We start from the raw sequence: 15,372 nt of genomic DNA on the forward strand, positions 1-15,372 counted from the left end.
CATGGACAGAGGAGCCTGGTGGGCTGCTGTCTATGGGGTCACACAGAGTCGGACACGACTGAAAGCGACTTAGCAGCAGCAGTAGCAGCAGCAATGTATAAATATCAATGTTACTCTCTCAATTCGTCCCACCCACTCCTTCCCCTACTGTGTCTACAGGTCCATCCTCTGTGTTTCTATTCCTGTCTTGCAAATGGGTTTATCAGTACCACCTTTTTAGATTTCTTATATATGAGTTAATATATGATAGCTCTTTTTCTCTTTCTGACTTACTTCATTCTGTATAACAGGCTCTGGGTTCATCCACCTCACTAATGAATGAGTGACTCACATTTGTTATGAGTCATTTGTCATTAATTTGTCATGTCTCTTAAACTTTAGATTTGAGTAATACGGAATGAACTATAATCCCAAGAACAGATGATTTATCCATCATCTGCTCTGTTTGAAAACATGCCTTCTCATCTTCAAATTGCCAACTAGAAATGTCACTTTCAGACCCTATTACTGGCCCCAACAGTCATGTTTCTATGACCATTTCCCTTTAATCCTCTAGAATAACGCAATTAACCACTCCCTCCTCTCCTAGTTATTAAGCTTACTATGCCATGCTAAGTCACTTTAGTAGTGTCCAACTCTTTGTGACCACATGGACTGCAACCCTCCAGGCTCCTCTGTCCATGGGAATTCTCCAGACAAGAATACTGGAGTGGGTTGCCATGCCTTTCTCCAAGGGATCTTCCCAACCCAGGGATCAAACCCACGTCTCCTGTGGCTCCTGCATTGTAGGCAGATTCTTTACCACTGAGCCCCCGGGGGAGCCCTTTCTTAAGCTTACACACATCCATAATCAAACATATTATACTGCATGGGTTACGTCTGATGACACTTTACTTATCCCTTAGGAGTCACGTGCTCCTAACTGCAAGCACTGCATTTTAGTCACCTGGGTATCTGTAGTGCCTCACATTGGATTCAGTGAATTCTCAGTATTTGTTGAATAGAATTGATCTGAATTCTGCCTTAAGACTGAAATCTGAAAGTAGCAATGAGGCTGCTTCACAAAAAGGTGTAAAATACTGAGACATTTGAATTTTCTGAATGCAGAGAGAACTCCCTGGTCACTATAGTCCTTGGATGGAAATTGCCAACAGACTTCCCCAGTTGATTGAGAGCCGCCAGCTTCGAGCTCAAGTAAACGAGGTACAACATCTTGTGTTCTTCTCCTTGACCCTTTCTCACTACCGTATTTTCATCCTCTCACCACTTTTCTTTCTCAACATTGTAGACATGGGTCAGCTGACCACTGACTATGGTGACTTTATCCACAGAACTAAAATAATCTCACCCTTGGTGATGAGTGGAATAACACTTGCTTCTGGTATGATATGTGTTTCCCTAAAATTTCCAGAGCCTACACAGAAAAATTCCTGGACTATATTATATTAAGCACTCAACAAATATTTGTTCTTTAAATAAAGAAGGCAATCTGGTTGAGAATTGTCAGGAAATTGATGGATAAGATGTAGCTGGGTCAGAATAGGCATGGAATTCTCAGAAGCCCCATGGTTAGGGTTCCTCTCCCTCTGCATGAAGTCACACTGATTTATTGTTGGAGTCCTATAAAAGAATTGAGCCAAGAGACTTTCTCAGTTATACAGCCAGTGTTAGCAGATTCTTCAGAAATCGTTGATAAGCCTTAATCAGGAAGGAATAACAACGAAACTAGGGGACTTACCGGAGAAGGCAATGGCACCCCACTCCAGTACTCTTGCCTGGAAAATCATATGGATGGAGGAGCCTGGTAGGCTGCAGTCCATGGGGTCGCTAAGAGTCGGACATGACTGGGCAACTTCACTTTCACTTTCACTTTCATGCATTGGAGGAGGAAATGGCAACCCGATCCACTGTTCTTGCCTGGAGAATCCCAGGGACGGTGGGGCCTGGTGGGCTGCCATCTATGGGGTCGCACAGAGTCGGACACGACTGAAGCAACTTAGCAGCAGTTAGCAGCAGGGGACTTACAGAGGAATATAGGACTATTTATCTATGATAATAAGTACTAAAAGGTAATTTAACACCTATTTGAACAGCTAACATTTTTTAAAAATCTGGAGATAGCAAACACTGGTGATAATATATGCAAAGAGACTCTCATTCACATTGCTGATGGGAATGCAAAATATTACAGCTACCCTGGAAGAAGGCCTTCAAAATATCACAGCTACCCTGGCAGGTTCTTTAAAAAAAAAAAATGTATAATTTTGTGTTAGGGTATGGCTCTGATGGCTCAGAAAGACCTTTGCCTGCAATGGGGGAGACCGAGGTTTTGTCCCTGGATTGGGAAGAGCCCCTGGAGAAAGGAATAGCTATCCGCTCCCAGTATTCTTGCCTAGAGAATTATATGGACAGAGGAGCCTGGCAGGCTACAGTCCAAGGAGTCTCAAAGAGTCAGACACAACTGAGCGACTAACACTTTCACTTTCACTCATAGCCAATTAACAATGTTATGATAGTTTCCAGTAAACAGGGAAGAGACTTAACCATACACATACGTGTGTCCATTCCCAAACTCCCCTTCCATCCAGGTGGCAGATTCAAATCAAGAATTACCATATGACACAGCAATCACATTACTAAATATTTACCCAAGTAAACCAAAATTTTGTGTTCATGCAAAAGCTGATGTGTAAGTGATTATCTAAACCAGAAACCACCAAGAGGTCCCTCAACAGGGGAATTTCAAACTGAGTACAAAGGCCTGAACATTGTCGTTCCCAAATTCATACATTGAAACCCTAATCCCCAATGTGATGGTGTTAGGAGGCAGAGCCTTTGAAGGTGATTAGTCAGAGATCTCCTGAGAAAGACTCTTTTTTGTTGTTGTTGTCGTTTTTTTCAGGAGGCAGAGCCTTTGAAGGTGATTAGTCAGAGATCTCCTGAGAAAGACTCTTTTTTGTTGTTGTTGTTGTTTTTTTCCCCTATCTATATAGAAAGAGACTTATTAGGAGGGATTGACTCACATGATTACCTAGGCTGAGAAGTCCCACAATCTGCCACCTGCTAGTTGGAGGAGGCCCAGGAAAGCTGAGAATCCAGGGAGCCAGTGTGCAAGTTCCAGTCTGAGTCTGAAGATCTAAGAACTAGGAGTGCTAATCCTAGGGATCAGGGGAAGTGGCTGTCCCAGCTGAAACAGAGCAACGTCACCCTTTCTCCACTGTTTTGTTCTATTCAGGTCCTAAACAGAGCAGTGATTCCACATGAGCTGGTGAGGTGAGGTTCCTTACTCAGTCCTCATCTCTTCCAGAACCTCTTCCAGAATCTCTCAGAGACACACCCCAAAATGTTTACCAGCCATCTGGGCTTCTCTTAGCCTAGTCAAACTGATGCATCAAATCAACCATCACCCAAGGTAATCAGATCATGAGAGAAGAAGGGGATAGTTATAAATAGGATGAGTGCCCTTATCAAAGTGACCCCAGGGCTCTATGACACTCTGTTGCTGTCATGGGAAGATACAGCAAGAAGACAGCAAGATGGTTCTCAATAGAACCCAATCATGCTGGCACCCTGATCTTGGACTGCCAGCTTCCAAAATCAAAATAATTAAATTTCCGTTGTTCATAAGCCATCTAGCCTGTGGTACTTTGTTACAGCAGTCTGGAAGACACTGAGTTGTCTTCATATGATGAAATGCTATTCAATGGCAAAAATGAATAAGCTATTGGTTTATTCAACAATATGGATAAACTTTATGTACATTTTGCTAAATGAAACATGTCACAACCAAAAGGTTACACATCCTGATTCCATTCATGTGACATTGCAGAGAAGGTGAACACTATAAGGACAGAACACAGGTCAATGGTGATGAGGGACTGAGGAGGAATGATTACTAAAGGAGGATTTTAGGATAACATAACTGTTATCTATGGTGTTCTGGTGGTGGATATGTGATTCTATGCATTTGTGAAACCCATAGAATTGTGTATCACATAGTGAAGTGTCTGCAAGTTTTAAAATATTAACCAGAATGTTGGGAGATGCTGGAATGGAATGCAGACAATAACACCTAGGTGAATCTAGCTGTCCTACAGATGCGTGACATCATTTTAGGGAAGAGGGTAGGGAAAAGGAGGTGACCTAGGTTACTCAGGAAAGTGATGCTGTGACTGGTGCTGGATTAAAAAAGAACATTTGTAATCACTGCGCTCAAGTTGGTGAATTTGTTTTGCAAAGCAGTACAGTTGAACAGTTCTGAAACCGCTGTGCGTGTGTCTGTGTGTGTGTGTGTGTGTACACACACACTAGCTGAGCAAATAAATAAATGAATTGTGGATGATATTTCACTGTCAGAGATGCAAGTTATACATTAGCAAGGGAGGAAAATAAGATCAACCTGTGACACCAGGTTAGAGTTGGAGACATCTGATATGTTTAGCATTTTAGCATCATTTATGTGGGTTCTTTGGAGAAGGAAATGGCAACCCACTCCCGTATTGTTGCCTGGAGAATCCCATGGACAGAGGAACCTGGCAGGCTACAGTCCATGGGGTCGCATGCATCGGACATGACCCAGCGACTAAGCCACCATCACCACGTGGGTTCTTTACCACTAGTGCCACCTGGGACGCCCTTATATACACACACATGCACACTGATACATAGATGGACAAATACATTTGTGTGGATAGACAGTGTATATAATAGGTGTACGGGCTTGCCAGGTAGCTCAGTGGTAAAGAATCTTCCTGTCAAGCAGGAGATGCGAGTTCTATCCCTAGGTAAGGAAATACCCTGGAGAACGAAATGGCAGCCCACTTCAGTATTCTTGCTTGGGAAATCCCATTGACAAAGGAGCTTGGCGGGCTATAGTCCATGGGATTGCAAAAGAGTTGGACATGGTTTAGGGACTAAACAGCAGTGGCAGCATAACAGGTGTACACACACACAACTTGCTGCTTATTCATCCAGTCGTGTCAGACTCTTTGCAACCACATGGACTGTAGCCTGCGAGGCTCCTCTGTCCATTGGATTCTCTAGGCATTAATACTGGAGTGGATTCCTATGCCCTCCTCCAAGGGATCTTCCCGACCCAGGGATGGAACCCAGGTCCATTGGGTTCTTTGCATTGCAGGCAGATTCTTTACCCCTGAGCCACCAGGGCACACCCCCACCCCCATACACATGCACTATTCCCTAACTTTGCCCACTGTGAGGATCTCGAAACAGTGGCATTCCAGTAGCAAAGAGCAAACCCAGTGCCCATTTATTTGAACTCTTTTCCAATCAACGGAAGTAGGGCTCCTTGGAGAAAAAGAGTTGATTATAAATCTTGAGCTAGGAAAAACAGAAGGTGACCCCAGAACATCTTGGAACTTTATTCCTTTACCTTGAGGCTGCAGGATAGGTACCCAGTAGCCACTCATGGCCACTGAGCCTTTGAAATATGACTGGGACAAATTAACATGTCAGATATCCATTGGATTTTGAAGACTTACTATAAAAGGAGAGTGTGAAATATCTCAATATTTTAAATATTGATCACGTGTTAACATTTTGCATATATTAACCTTGATAAAATGTTATTAAAACTAATTCTACTTTAGTGTTTTGTTTTGTTTTGTTTTTTCTTTCCTATTTTCAAAATGTGGCTGATAGAAAATGTAAAATGACACATACGGCTTTCAGATTTCCATCTGGCAGAGCGGACTTCATAGCACAGGGCAGTGGCCAGCAGAACTGAACTGGAACCCTGGCTCAGTCCCTCCTGGTTCTGTAACCTTGGGTGAATATCTTACCCTCGCTGATACTCGGTTCTGGCCTACGGGTCTTGGGAGAAAATGGGATACCAACCTGAGTGAGAAGCTTTTAGCATCAAGGCTTGGACAGTTTAGTAACTGCCTTAGCATAAGTACTGAATAAATAACTGTGGTTGTAATTTTCAGGCTGGTTCTTGTTAAAATGCAATATGTCACTGGTCCCCCCAACCCCGCCTTTCCCCTCTTCCCTCCCTCCCCCGCCCACACCCCTCTAACGCACAGAACTTTCAAGATTGTATCTCAGCCAATTTTTAGGGTGAAATGTGGAATCTGGTACAAAGCAGAAGACAGGGAAAGGCTGCCCCTAGCAGACCACGGAGGACGGAGTCCCATCCCAGGGACAGAAGCCTCTGCGAGGCGGTGGGCGATAGGACCCCTGGTCCCATCCCACTCCTCTCTCAAAGAGATACATGCCATGTCCACAGCCGCCCTTCTGGCGCTTGGGATCCCAGAGAGGGGCACCTGGAAGGATCTAGATCTGACTATGTCTAGAACTAGGGGCAGGATTGGGGGGCACCGAGGAAACCCAGCAGGGATGTGCAGGGAAATTAGAGCTCAGAGGCTGTTGGTGTCAACCGAAAAAGGCAGGACTGGCCAGAACTAAACCAAGAAACTGGTACTGTTTGCATAGGCAGGGCTGTCAGCGATAACATATTTGTGTACAGGGTGATGATTTCAGCAGCAACATGACCTTCACACTTCCCTATGACTCATCTTGAAGAGGAAGCCAGTGGAGAAGTGGAAAGACCCACCCAGGGTCACCTGGAGGGTTAGGACAAGGACTGAACAGCCTTTGGGCTCCCCCAACCACCTCCTAGGAGGGAATTTGTTGGGTGGATTCCTAATTCCGTTGGGCTCCGTTTACCTTTTCATCTGGGAATTACACCGAAAGAGTCACGCCCACAGCAGCTGGGCTGTTACTGGAGTACAATGGTACCCATTAAGCAGAAGGTGTTTGATAAGGCAGGATTGTAAAACTTGCCCTGGGAGACTCCACATTTGATACATGATGTCAGTCTTGGGACTACTTTATTCTGTTTATAGAACACTCCAATCAAGCTGCCACTTCAGTAATGGTGACCAGTGTCCAGGCATTACCATGGGGACAATTTGGGGGCTTGCATGGGATGTAAGTATTGGTATTTCATGAACAACATCATGTGAAAGACCTCTCTTACTGCAGTATCCTAAGATCAGGGCAGAAATGAGTGTGTGAGGATCACCTTAACTAAAAGATAACCTACCAGTTACACCCAAAGGACCCTTCAAACCACAAAACTCCCAAGGCCATTTAGTTCAGTTCAGTTCAGTTCAGTCGCTCAGTCGTGTCCAACTCTTTGCGACCCCATGAATCGCAGCACGCCAGGCCTCCCTGTCTATCACCAACTCCCAGAGTTCACCCAGACTCATGTCCATCAAGTCAGTGATGCCATCCAGCCATCTCATCTTCTGTCGTCCCCTTCTCCTCCTGCCCCCAACCCTCCCAGCGTCAGGGTCTTTTCCAATGAGTCAACTCTTCGCATGGGGTGGCCAAAGTACTGGAGTTTCAGCTTCATATCATTCCTTCCAAAGAAATCCCAGGGCTGATCTCCTTCAGAATGGACTGGTTAGATCTCCTTGCAGTCCAAGGGACTCTCAAGAGTCTTCTCCAACACCACAGTTCAAAAGCATCAATTCTTCGGTGCTCAGCCTTCTTCACAGTCCAACTCTCACATCTATATATGACCACAGGAAAAAACATAGCCTTAACTAGACAGACCTTTGTTGGTAAAGTAACGTCTCTGCTTTTCAATATGCTATCTAGGTTGGTCATAACTTTCCTTCCAAGGAGTAAGCGTCTTTTAATTTCATGGCTGCAGTCACCATCTGCAGTGATTTTGGAGCCCCCAAAAATAAAGTCTGACACTGTTTCCACTCTTTCCCCATCTATTTCCCATGAAGTGATGGGACCGGATGTCATGATCTTCATTTTCTGAATGTTGAGCTTTAAGCCAACTTTTTCACTCTCCTCTTTCACTTTCATCAAGAGGCTTTTGAGTTCCTCTTCACTTTCTGCCATAAGGGCGGTGTCATCTGCATATGTGAGGTTATTGATATTTCTCCCGGCAATCTTGATTCCAGCTTGTGTTTCTTCCAGTCCAGCGTTTCTCATGATGTACTCTGCATAGAAGTTAAATAAGCAGGGTGACAATATACAGCCCTGATGTACTCCTTTTCCTATTTGGAACCAGTTGCAACTGGTAACCTCTGGACATTTCTCCTGAACAGATGCCGCTCTTGAACTGCCAGTTCCTTACAGGTTACCGAGAGTGGCGCCTGGCACGCCTAGTCCTGAGCTTTATCACCATGGGATATGTCTGGCAGGATGGAGAGACGCAGCCCAAAGAGGTAGGGACAAAGGGACTCCTGTCTTGTCATATGGAGGTTCCCTGTACCTGGAGAACACTGTCCACACTGTTTTCCTGGTAAATGTGTCCTTTCGTGTTCTTCCCTTTGGGTCTGAGATGAAGGAAGCACAAAGGCTTCCCAGGTGGGTCAGTGGTAAATAATCTGCCTGCAATACAGGAGAGATGAGGTCAATCCCTGGGTCGGGAGGATCTCCTGGAAAAGGAAATGGCAACCCACTCCAGTATTTTTGCCTGAGAAAGCCCAGGAACAGAGGAGACTGGGGGCCTACAGTCCGTGGGGGTCTCAAAGAGTCAGACATGACTTAGCTATTACCCAAGAGCAGCAGTAAAATGAAGTGCAAAAGGCCCATTTAAATGAAAGACCATTTCTCCCCACCTGGCCAGGCAGTTAATTTTCTTTGGAACTGGAAGCCCTTTCATTTGTTTTGGCATTTTCTTTTTATTTTTCTTTCTGACACTCACCTTCTTCTAGGAATTTTAAACTGTTGCATTTGAAGGCAAGTCATAAGATATTAGGAAACACTGAATGACTTCCGTTTTACAGCATTTTGTGCTCTTACACACATCAGTAACCACAGTGTTCACAACCTGATACACTAAGTATAGCAATGCCGTACCCATTTTACAGACCGCCAAGGACTACAGAAGGTAAATTTCTGGCCCAAGGCTAGGTAGCAAGTTTGTGGAAAAGCCAGGGTCACAACCCAGACCTTCTGATTTCCCTAATGCAGCCTTCATTCCCCAGAGACACACATTACCGTTTATAACACTATGCTTATTTTTTTGATGTTGCTTGTTATCTACCAAATGCTGGTCTGTCTCTTAAAATTTCATGCAAATCTCTTCTGACTCCTTGCATAACTTTTTACAGTTTTTATCTGAATCTCAGAACATGAAGTCTTTGAGTTTCACTTACCTCAGTATAAATTACTATTGGTTTCACTTTTTTATAAATGGACCTTTTACAGAAATCAGGATGTTACCCTTGTTTTGCTTCTCCAAGCTTGAGTGAGCTACCTGTTCTTAATTTGTTTGCCTAGGTTTATTCTACCATTTGTATCTCAAGTAATTAGAGGAGACTCCCAGTGATGAAAGCAAAGCAAAGCGAGATAAGAGCCAGGAAGTAAGCAGAGAGCTGCTGCAGACTGTTTTAATGTCAGGACGTCTAACTTCAGAGTCATGTGTCTGATGTTGGAAAGTTTGAAGTCTAGGCACACATGATGGAACACCCCAATGGATTTTTCCTCCTCTTTCTGTTCTCCAGACCAGCATCCTCAATTGGGGAAGGGATGAAGTAGGTGACAAGGGAGGAAGACACCAGCTTCTGGTGTGTCTATGACCTTCCAGATCACCACTGAGCTCCCTACGCCCATTCCCACATGCAACCTCAAACCATCTCTACTTTCCCTGTATTTTCTCCTTTAACTTTTCTTACTATAGAGACACCTCATTTCTGCACTGTCTGTCCCTCCCTTCTCCTGCCCTCCATCTTTCCCAGCATCAGGGTCTTTTCCAGTGAGTCAGTTCTTCACATCAGGTGGCCAAAGGACTGCTTCAGCTTTAGCATCAGTCCTTCCAATGAATATTCAGGACTGATTTCCTTTAGGATGGCCTGGTTGGATCTCCTTGCAGTCCAAGGGACTCTCAAGAGTCTTCTCCAGCACCACAGTTTGAAAGCGTCTTCAGTGCTCAGCCTTCTTTATGGTCCAACTTTCACACCCATATATGACTACTGAAAAATCATAACTTTGACTATATGGACCTTTGTCTCAGATTTTTAATATGCTGTCTACCCTTGTCATAGCTTTCCTTCCAAGGAGCAAATGTCTTTTTAATTTTGTGGCTGCAGCCACTGCAGTGATTTTGGAGCCCAAGAAAATAAAATCTGTCACTGCTTCCACTTTTTCCCCATCTATTTGCCATGAAGTGATGGGACTGGATGTCATGATCCTAGTTTTATGAATGCTGAGTTTTAAGCCAGCTCTCTTTCATCCTCATCAAGAGGCTCTTTGGCTCCTCTCCACTTTCTATGAATAGATATTTTTACTTTAAGGGGGAAGGAAGTTGGAAGTGGGAAAGAGGAGGCATAAGAATTCTTTTGGATCTATTTAGCTTTGTTGATGGTTAGAGCCCCCCACTCCCATCCCCATGGGTCCTGGTAATTTTTCTGGATATTTGGACAAATAGAGTTCTTTAGAGTGGCCCTCAGATTACTCAGGGATTGAATGGGGACTGTCCTAAGGTGACTTACTTGAAGTTGCTATTGGGTATGATGAAATGTTCTAGTCTTCCCATCCATCTCTCTGAGAAAAGGACACAGGCACACAAACATATACACATATTTGTTCCTAAAACTAAGACTGTACACAAAACACTTGTATGCATTTATCTACATTATGTATCTGGATATATATAAATACATATATATACAGAGAGAGAGGGGGATATTTTCCCACTGCTCATGAACTCAATCCCCACTTACACCTCAACATTTGTTCATGCTCTGCATTGTACAATTTTCAGAGATTATTTTATACTACATATGTACATGCATGTTCCAATTTTGTACTTTTCACATATATTTCAGACCATACTCATAAATAATACATCCACTAGGTTGTTAAAGAATAAATATGAGAGTGAATTGTGTGTTATACTTGTATTAATTATATGGATATATGTTAATTAATTATATACATTAATTACATGGATTAATTATATGGATCACTCATATAATTCCATTTTTATTCTCAGGTTGTTTCTTTACCACACAATTTTTAGGAATTAAAAACAGATTGACATAGTTGCTCAGTCATGTCCAACTCTTTGAGACCCCATGAACTGGGGCTTTGTCAGGCTCCTCTGTCCAGGGGATGCTCTGGGCAAGGATACTGGAGCGAGTTGCCATGCCCTCCTCCAGGGGATCTTCCTGACCCACATCTGGATGGAACCCACATCTCTTATGCCTCCTGCATTGGCAGGTAGGCTCTTTACTGCTAGTACCACCTGGGAAGCTCATACACTATTGATACCATGTATAAAATAGATAACAAATGAGAACCTAGTATATAGCACAGGGAACTCTACTCAGTGCTCTGTGGTGACCTAAAAAAAATCTGAAAAAAAGGGGATGTATGTACACATGTAGCTGATTCACTTTCCTGTACTAACTACACAGGAGCTAATTATACAGAAACTAACACAGCATTGTAAAACAATTATATGCCAATAAAAAGAAAAGAGACAGATTGTGTCCTCCATTGCATTCTTTCTATAATGTGCTAACCGTCTGCATTTATATCCGCAAGATTCTGCCAAGAAACCTTGCCCTGCCCTTTGTTGAGGTCTCCAGGAAACTGGGGCTCCCTCCTATCCTCGTTCACTCGGACTTGGTGCTGGCCAACTGGGCTACTAGGAACCCAGGAGGGTAAGACAGGAGAGGGTGCTTGGGATCTGAACAAATGAAAACTGGATAAGGGAGAGGTTTGTGATTTCTCTTGCTACAGGAGAAGTCCAAACTTTCTCAGCTCTTTTGGATGAGGGATGCTCATATTTATTACCTGGGGCATTCCCTCATGGCTCAGATATTAAAGAATCTGCCTGCAATGTGGAGACCCAGGTTCAATCCCTAGGTCCAGAAGATCCCCTGGAGAAGGAAATGGCCACCCACTCCCCTATTCTAGCCTAGGAAATTCCATAAACAGAGAAGCCTGGCATGCTACAATCCATGTGGTCACAAGGAGTCAGACATGACTGAGTGACTAACACACTTGTGGTGCCAAAGAAGGGGTGAACTTAAACACAAGTTCAAAATTCATAGTTCACAGGAGTTTCCTCTCAACCCACTCTGAACACACTGGGACAGGTTGTTACAAAGATATAAAAGGAACAAGATAAATTTTCTGGATGGCCACAGTCTCAGTGTTTTGAGTCTGATATGTATATTGAGATTTGGCTCACTCTGTTACACCAAGACCTGTAGGGAAGAAAACTTTGCCCTTCTTCACATCTAGGCTCCTTGGCTAGTCTAATCATCAAACTGACACAAGACAGATGAACAGAGGGGGCTTCCCAGATGGTGCTGGCGGTAAAGAACCTGCCTGCCCAAGCAGAAGACGTAAGAGATGCGAATTCAGTCCCCTGGGTCGGGAAGATCCCCTGGAGGAGGGCATGGCAACCCACTCCAGTATTCTTGCCTGGAGAATCCCATGGGCAGAGGAGCCTGGTTGGCTATGGTCCATAGGGTTACAAACAGAGAGACATGCCTGAAGCGACTTAGCACTCATGTACGCACAGATGAACAGAGGAAAAACAAATTTAATTTGCACATGTTGGAACTCCATAAAAATATGAAGCTGAAGATGTGACTGAAGCGGGCAGCTTTTATACCTTCTAGACAAGGAAGCAGTACATTTGTAAAAACTTGACAAGACACTGGGGTTTAGGCTTGGGGTAGCTAATTAGGGGAGAGGTGGCAAGGCTTGTTTCTACAAGCTCCACTGCCCTGACTCCTTGTCTCTGGTGATAAGACTATCTCTCTACCTCCTGGTACAGGGAGGACGCCCTTCACCTGGAAGATTTACTTCCTCCTTTCAGGGGCACAAAGAGGTCAGCGTGTCCTTTTGGCATCTGCTGTTTCTCAAGTACCTTTAATTGAAAATAATCCACCAAAGTGGTGTATTTGGGATGGTGCATTCTGCTGCCCTCGGGTCCACAGTCTAGTCGCAGCCCCTGACATCCAAACTGTGTGTGTGTGTGTGTGTGTGTCTGCGGTTCATTTGCTCACAAATGCACAAGACTTGTGTACACATGACCCTGGAAGGCATATCAAGTTTGCAAACTGATTTGTTCCTTTCTTTTCTTTTTCTTTTCTCAATCACTGAACTTGGACTAGACCCCTGGAAATCAGGTAAGCTATCAGAAACCCTTCACTCACTTTAGTTCAGTTCAGTCACTCAGTTGTATCTGACTCTTTGAGACCCCAGACTCACTTTAGGATTTTCCTAACTGTAAAAACTTACAATAAAATAAACACACAAAAAAGAAAGCATCCCATATTGCATGTATAATATGTAAATTATAGAAATGCACACACAAAAAAGACTAGAACATATGCCTCAAATCAACAGCCCAAATGTTAACAATAGTTGTCTCTGCTATGTGTAAATTAAGGAATTAATTTTCTTTGCTACATTTTTCAGTTTGTACATTTAAAAAAAAGTAAAAGGCAATGCAAGAAGAGAAAACAAACAAACTACTCCTCACCACCCCTTAAACACCAAAGCTTCACCAGTTCTCTAATTCTTTGTGATTTTTTTCAAGTCTAATGATCTAGTGGTAAAGAACCCGCCTGCAATGCAGCAATGCAGAAGTAAGAGACATGGGTTTGATCCCTGGGCCAGGAAGATACCCTGTAGGAGCGCATGGCAACCCACTCCATTACTCTTGCCTGGAGAATCCCACAGACAGAGGAGACTGGCAGGCTACAGTCCATGGGGTTGCACAGAGTCGGACACAACTGAACCAACTTAGCACACATGCACGCGAAATCTGAAAAAGATCTCTGGTCTCACCATAACTTCTATGAAAGGACAAAGGGCAGGTTGTGGCTGCTACAGCTACAGAATCCCTTTGAAATATTACAGAGACTGGAGCTTGCAGGACAAGTCTGGTTGAGACATTTTTAAACTCCTCTTTCACTAGAGAGCACAGTTAACCTCTAAGTTGACATTGCCTCTCTAATCAACAAACCTCAGCTCAATAAGGGGTTCAGCATAAAAGCTTTAGCTCGGAAGATGGAGAGATGAAGGGTGAAGACCCCATTTTGCACAGAAATGTGACTCTGCTGAAACTATGGGGGTCCCTGACTTAGTTTTCTTTTGTGTTTTTCATTTCTTCTTGTTTTTAAAATGTTAGAGGCAGACGTGATTTATGGAATGAAGTTTGCATGCTTCATAGACTGGATCCAGCTCTGGGGTATTTGAATCCATGTGATAATAGGTCATTTAAGAATGATCATCTAACTAATACAATTATGTAAAGTTTAAAAATAAAATAAAATTTTAAAAAATGATCATCTATTAGTCTTCAGCTTTCACTACTATAATACAGAATTTGGTGGGGGATGGGGCGGGGGGGAGACTGATTAGAGAGAGTCCCAGCCTGAGTTATGAAACAGCTCTCAGTTTCATAACAGGTCCAGTGACTAAGCAACTGGATGAACTTGGGCAAGTGAGTTTGCTTCTTTGGGCCATATTTTTCTGTCTGTAGAAAAGGGGTGTGGAGTTAGCCATGGCCTGGGCCTTCCAGGTGGCTCAGATGGTAAAGAATCTGCCTGCAGTGTGGCAGACACAGGTACAGTTCAGTCCCTGGATTGGGAAGATCCCCTGGAGAAGGGCACGGCAACCCAATCCAGTATTCTTGCCTGGGAAATCCCATGGACAGTGGAGCCTGGTAGGCCACAGTTCATGGAGTCCCAAAGATTCGGACATGACAGAGCAACTATCATTTTATGCTTCCTGGAGCTCTATGACTCTGTGTTCCTAACAGGAAGGGTGTGTGAAAAATCAGCCCTACTCATCCACTTGTGCTTTAGTGGTTTCCTGAGGTGGAAGTGATGGTCTGGGACCATCAAGGCTGTGCCAGACTTTGGGAGCTCAGCTCAGGTGAACTTGGGCTGCAGCAGATGTTTCCCTTTCCTTCCTGAATGTTGCTGAAGAGCTGTTTGTCCTCAGTCATCTTGCAGAGCTGAGAAGGTTAGCTGCTGGTTCCACCTTGGACTAGCAGTTACCTGACTCAAGGCCACTGCTGGGCCCTGCATACTCACTGTGCCCAAACCTCTCTAACCACATGGTCATCTGTCCCTCCCAAGGAACTTGGACACCATCATCTCATTCCCTGGGGGAGAAAGCCTGCGTGGTTTTATACTGGTGACTGTTCTGGTGGAGAAAGCAGCTGTGCCTGGGATTAAGGTATCTTTCCACCCAAAGCACTTTTTTTTTTCCTAAATGAGAAATCTGTCTGAGCTTTCCTTCCCACCCAGACCCTTTCCCTGCAGTGACTGAATCAATATAGACTCCTGTTTTGGTTAGTTAAGCAAAGAGATATACGTTCTAGCTCCCTTTCCTCAACTACCATAAAGC

At 43.9% G+C, this 15,372-nt stretch overlaps 1 protein-coding gene across 15 annotated transcripts in view; it reads left to right on the top strand.

Annotated features, from left to right (window-relative positions):
- IDO2 (indoleamine 2,3-dioxygenase 2) overlaps positions 1-15,372 on the top strand; it is a 61,683-nt gene that overhangs the window by 17,402 nt on the left and 28,909 nt on the right. For 9 of the 15 annotated variants that reach the window (XR_015156229.1, XR_015156230.1, XR_015156231.1 and 6 more), the window contains 5 exons: positions 1,108-1,203; positions 8,091-8,210; positions 11,539-11,657; positions 13,125-13,139; positions 15,102-15,201. The exons of 1 other annotated variant lie outside the window; for it this stretch is intronic. Coding sequence is in view for 11 of the 14 variants with exons in the window: in XM_086380397.1 (XP_086236523.1) it covers positions 1,108-1,203; positions 8,091-8,210; positions 11,539-11,657; positions 13,125-13,139; positions 15,102-15,201 (450 nt within the window). In the remaining 3 variants the exon portion in view is untranslated. The remainder of the gene's footprint in view (positions 1-1,107; positions 1,204-8,090; positions 8,211-11,538; positions 11,658-13,124; positions 13,140-15,101; positions 15,202-15,372) is intronic. 5 more of the 15 variants (XM_086380404.1, XM_086380400.1, XM_086380407.1 and 2 more) reach the window with 5 other exon arrangements.

Source organism: Bos grunniens, chromosome 27, assembly GCF_055505025.1.
Source record: "Bos grunniens cultivar Pamir isolate PY7600 chromosome 27, Bosgru_T2T1.0, whole genome shotgun sequence".
In the NCBI taxonomy this organism is placed as follows: domain Eukaryota; kingdom Metazoa; phylum Chordata; class Mammalia; order Artiodactyla; family Bovidae; genus Bos; species Bos grunniens.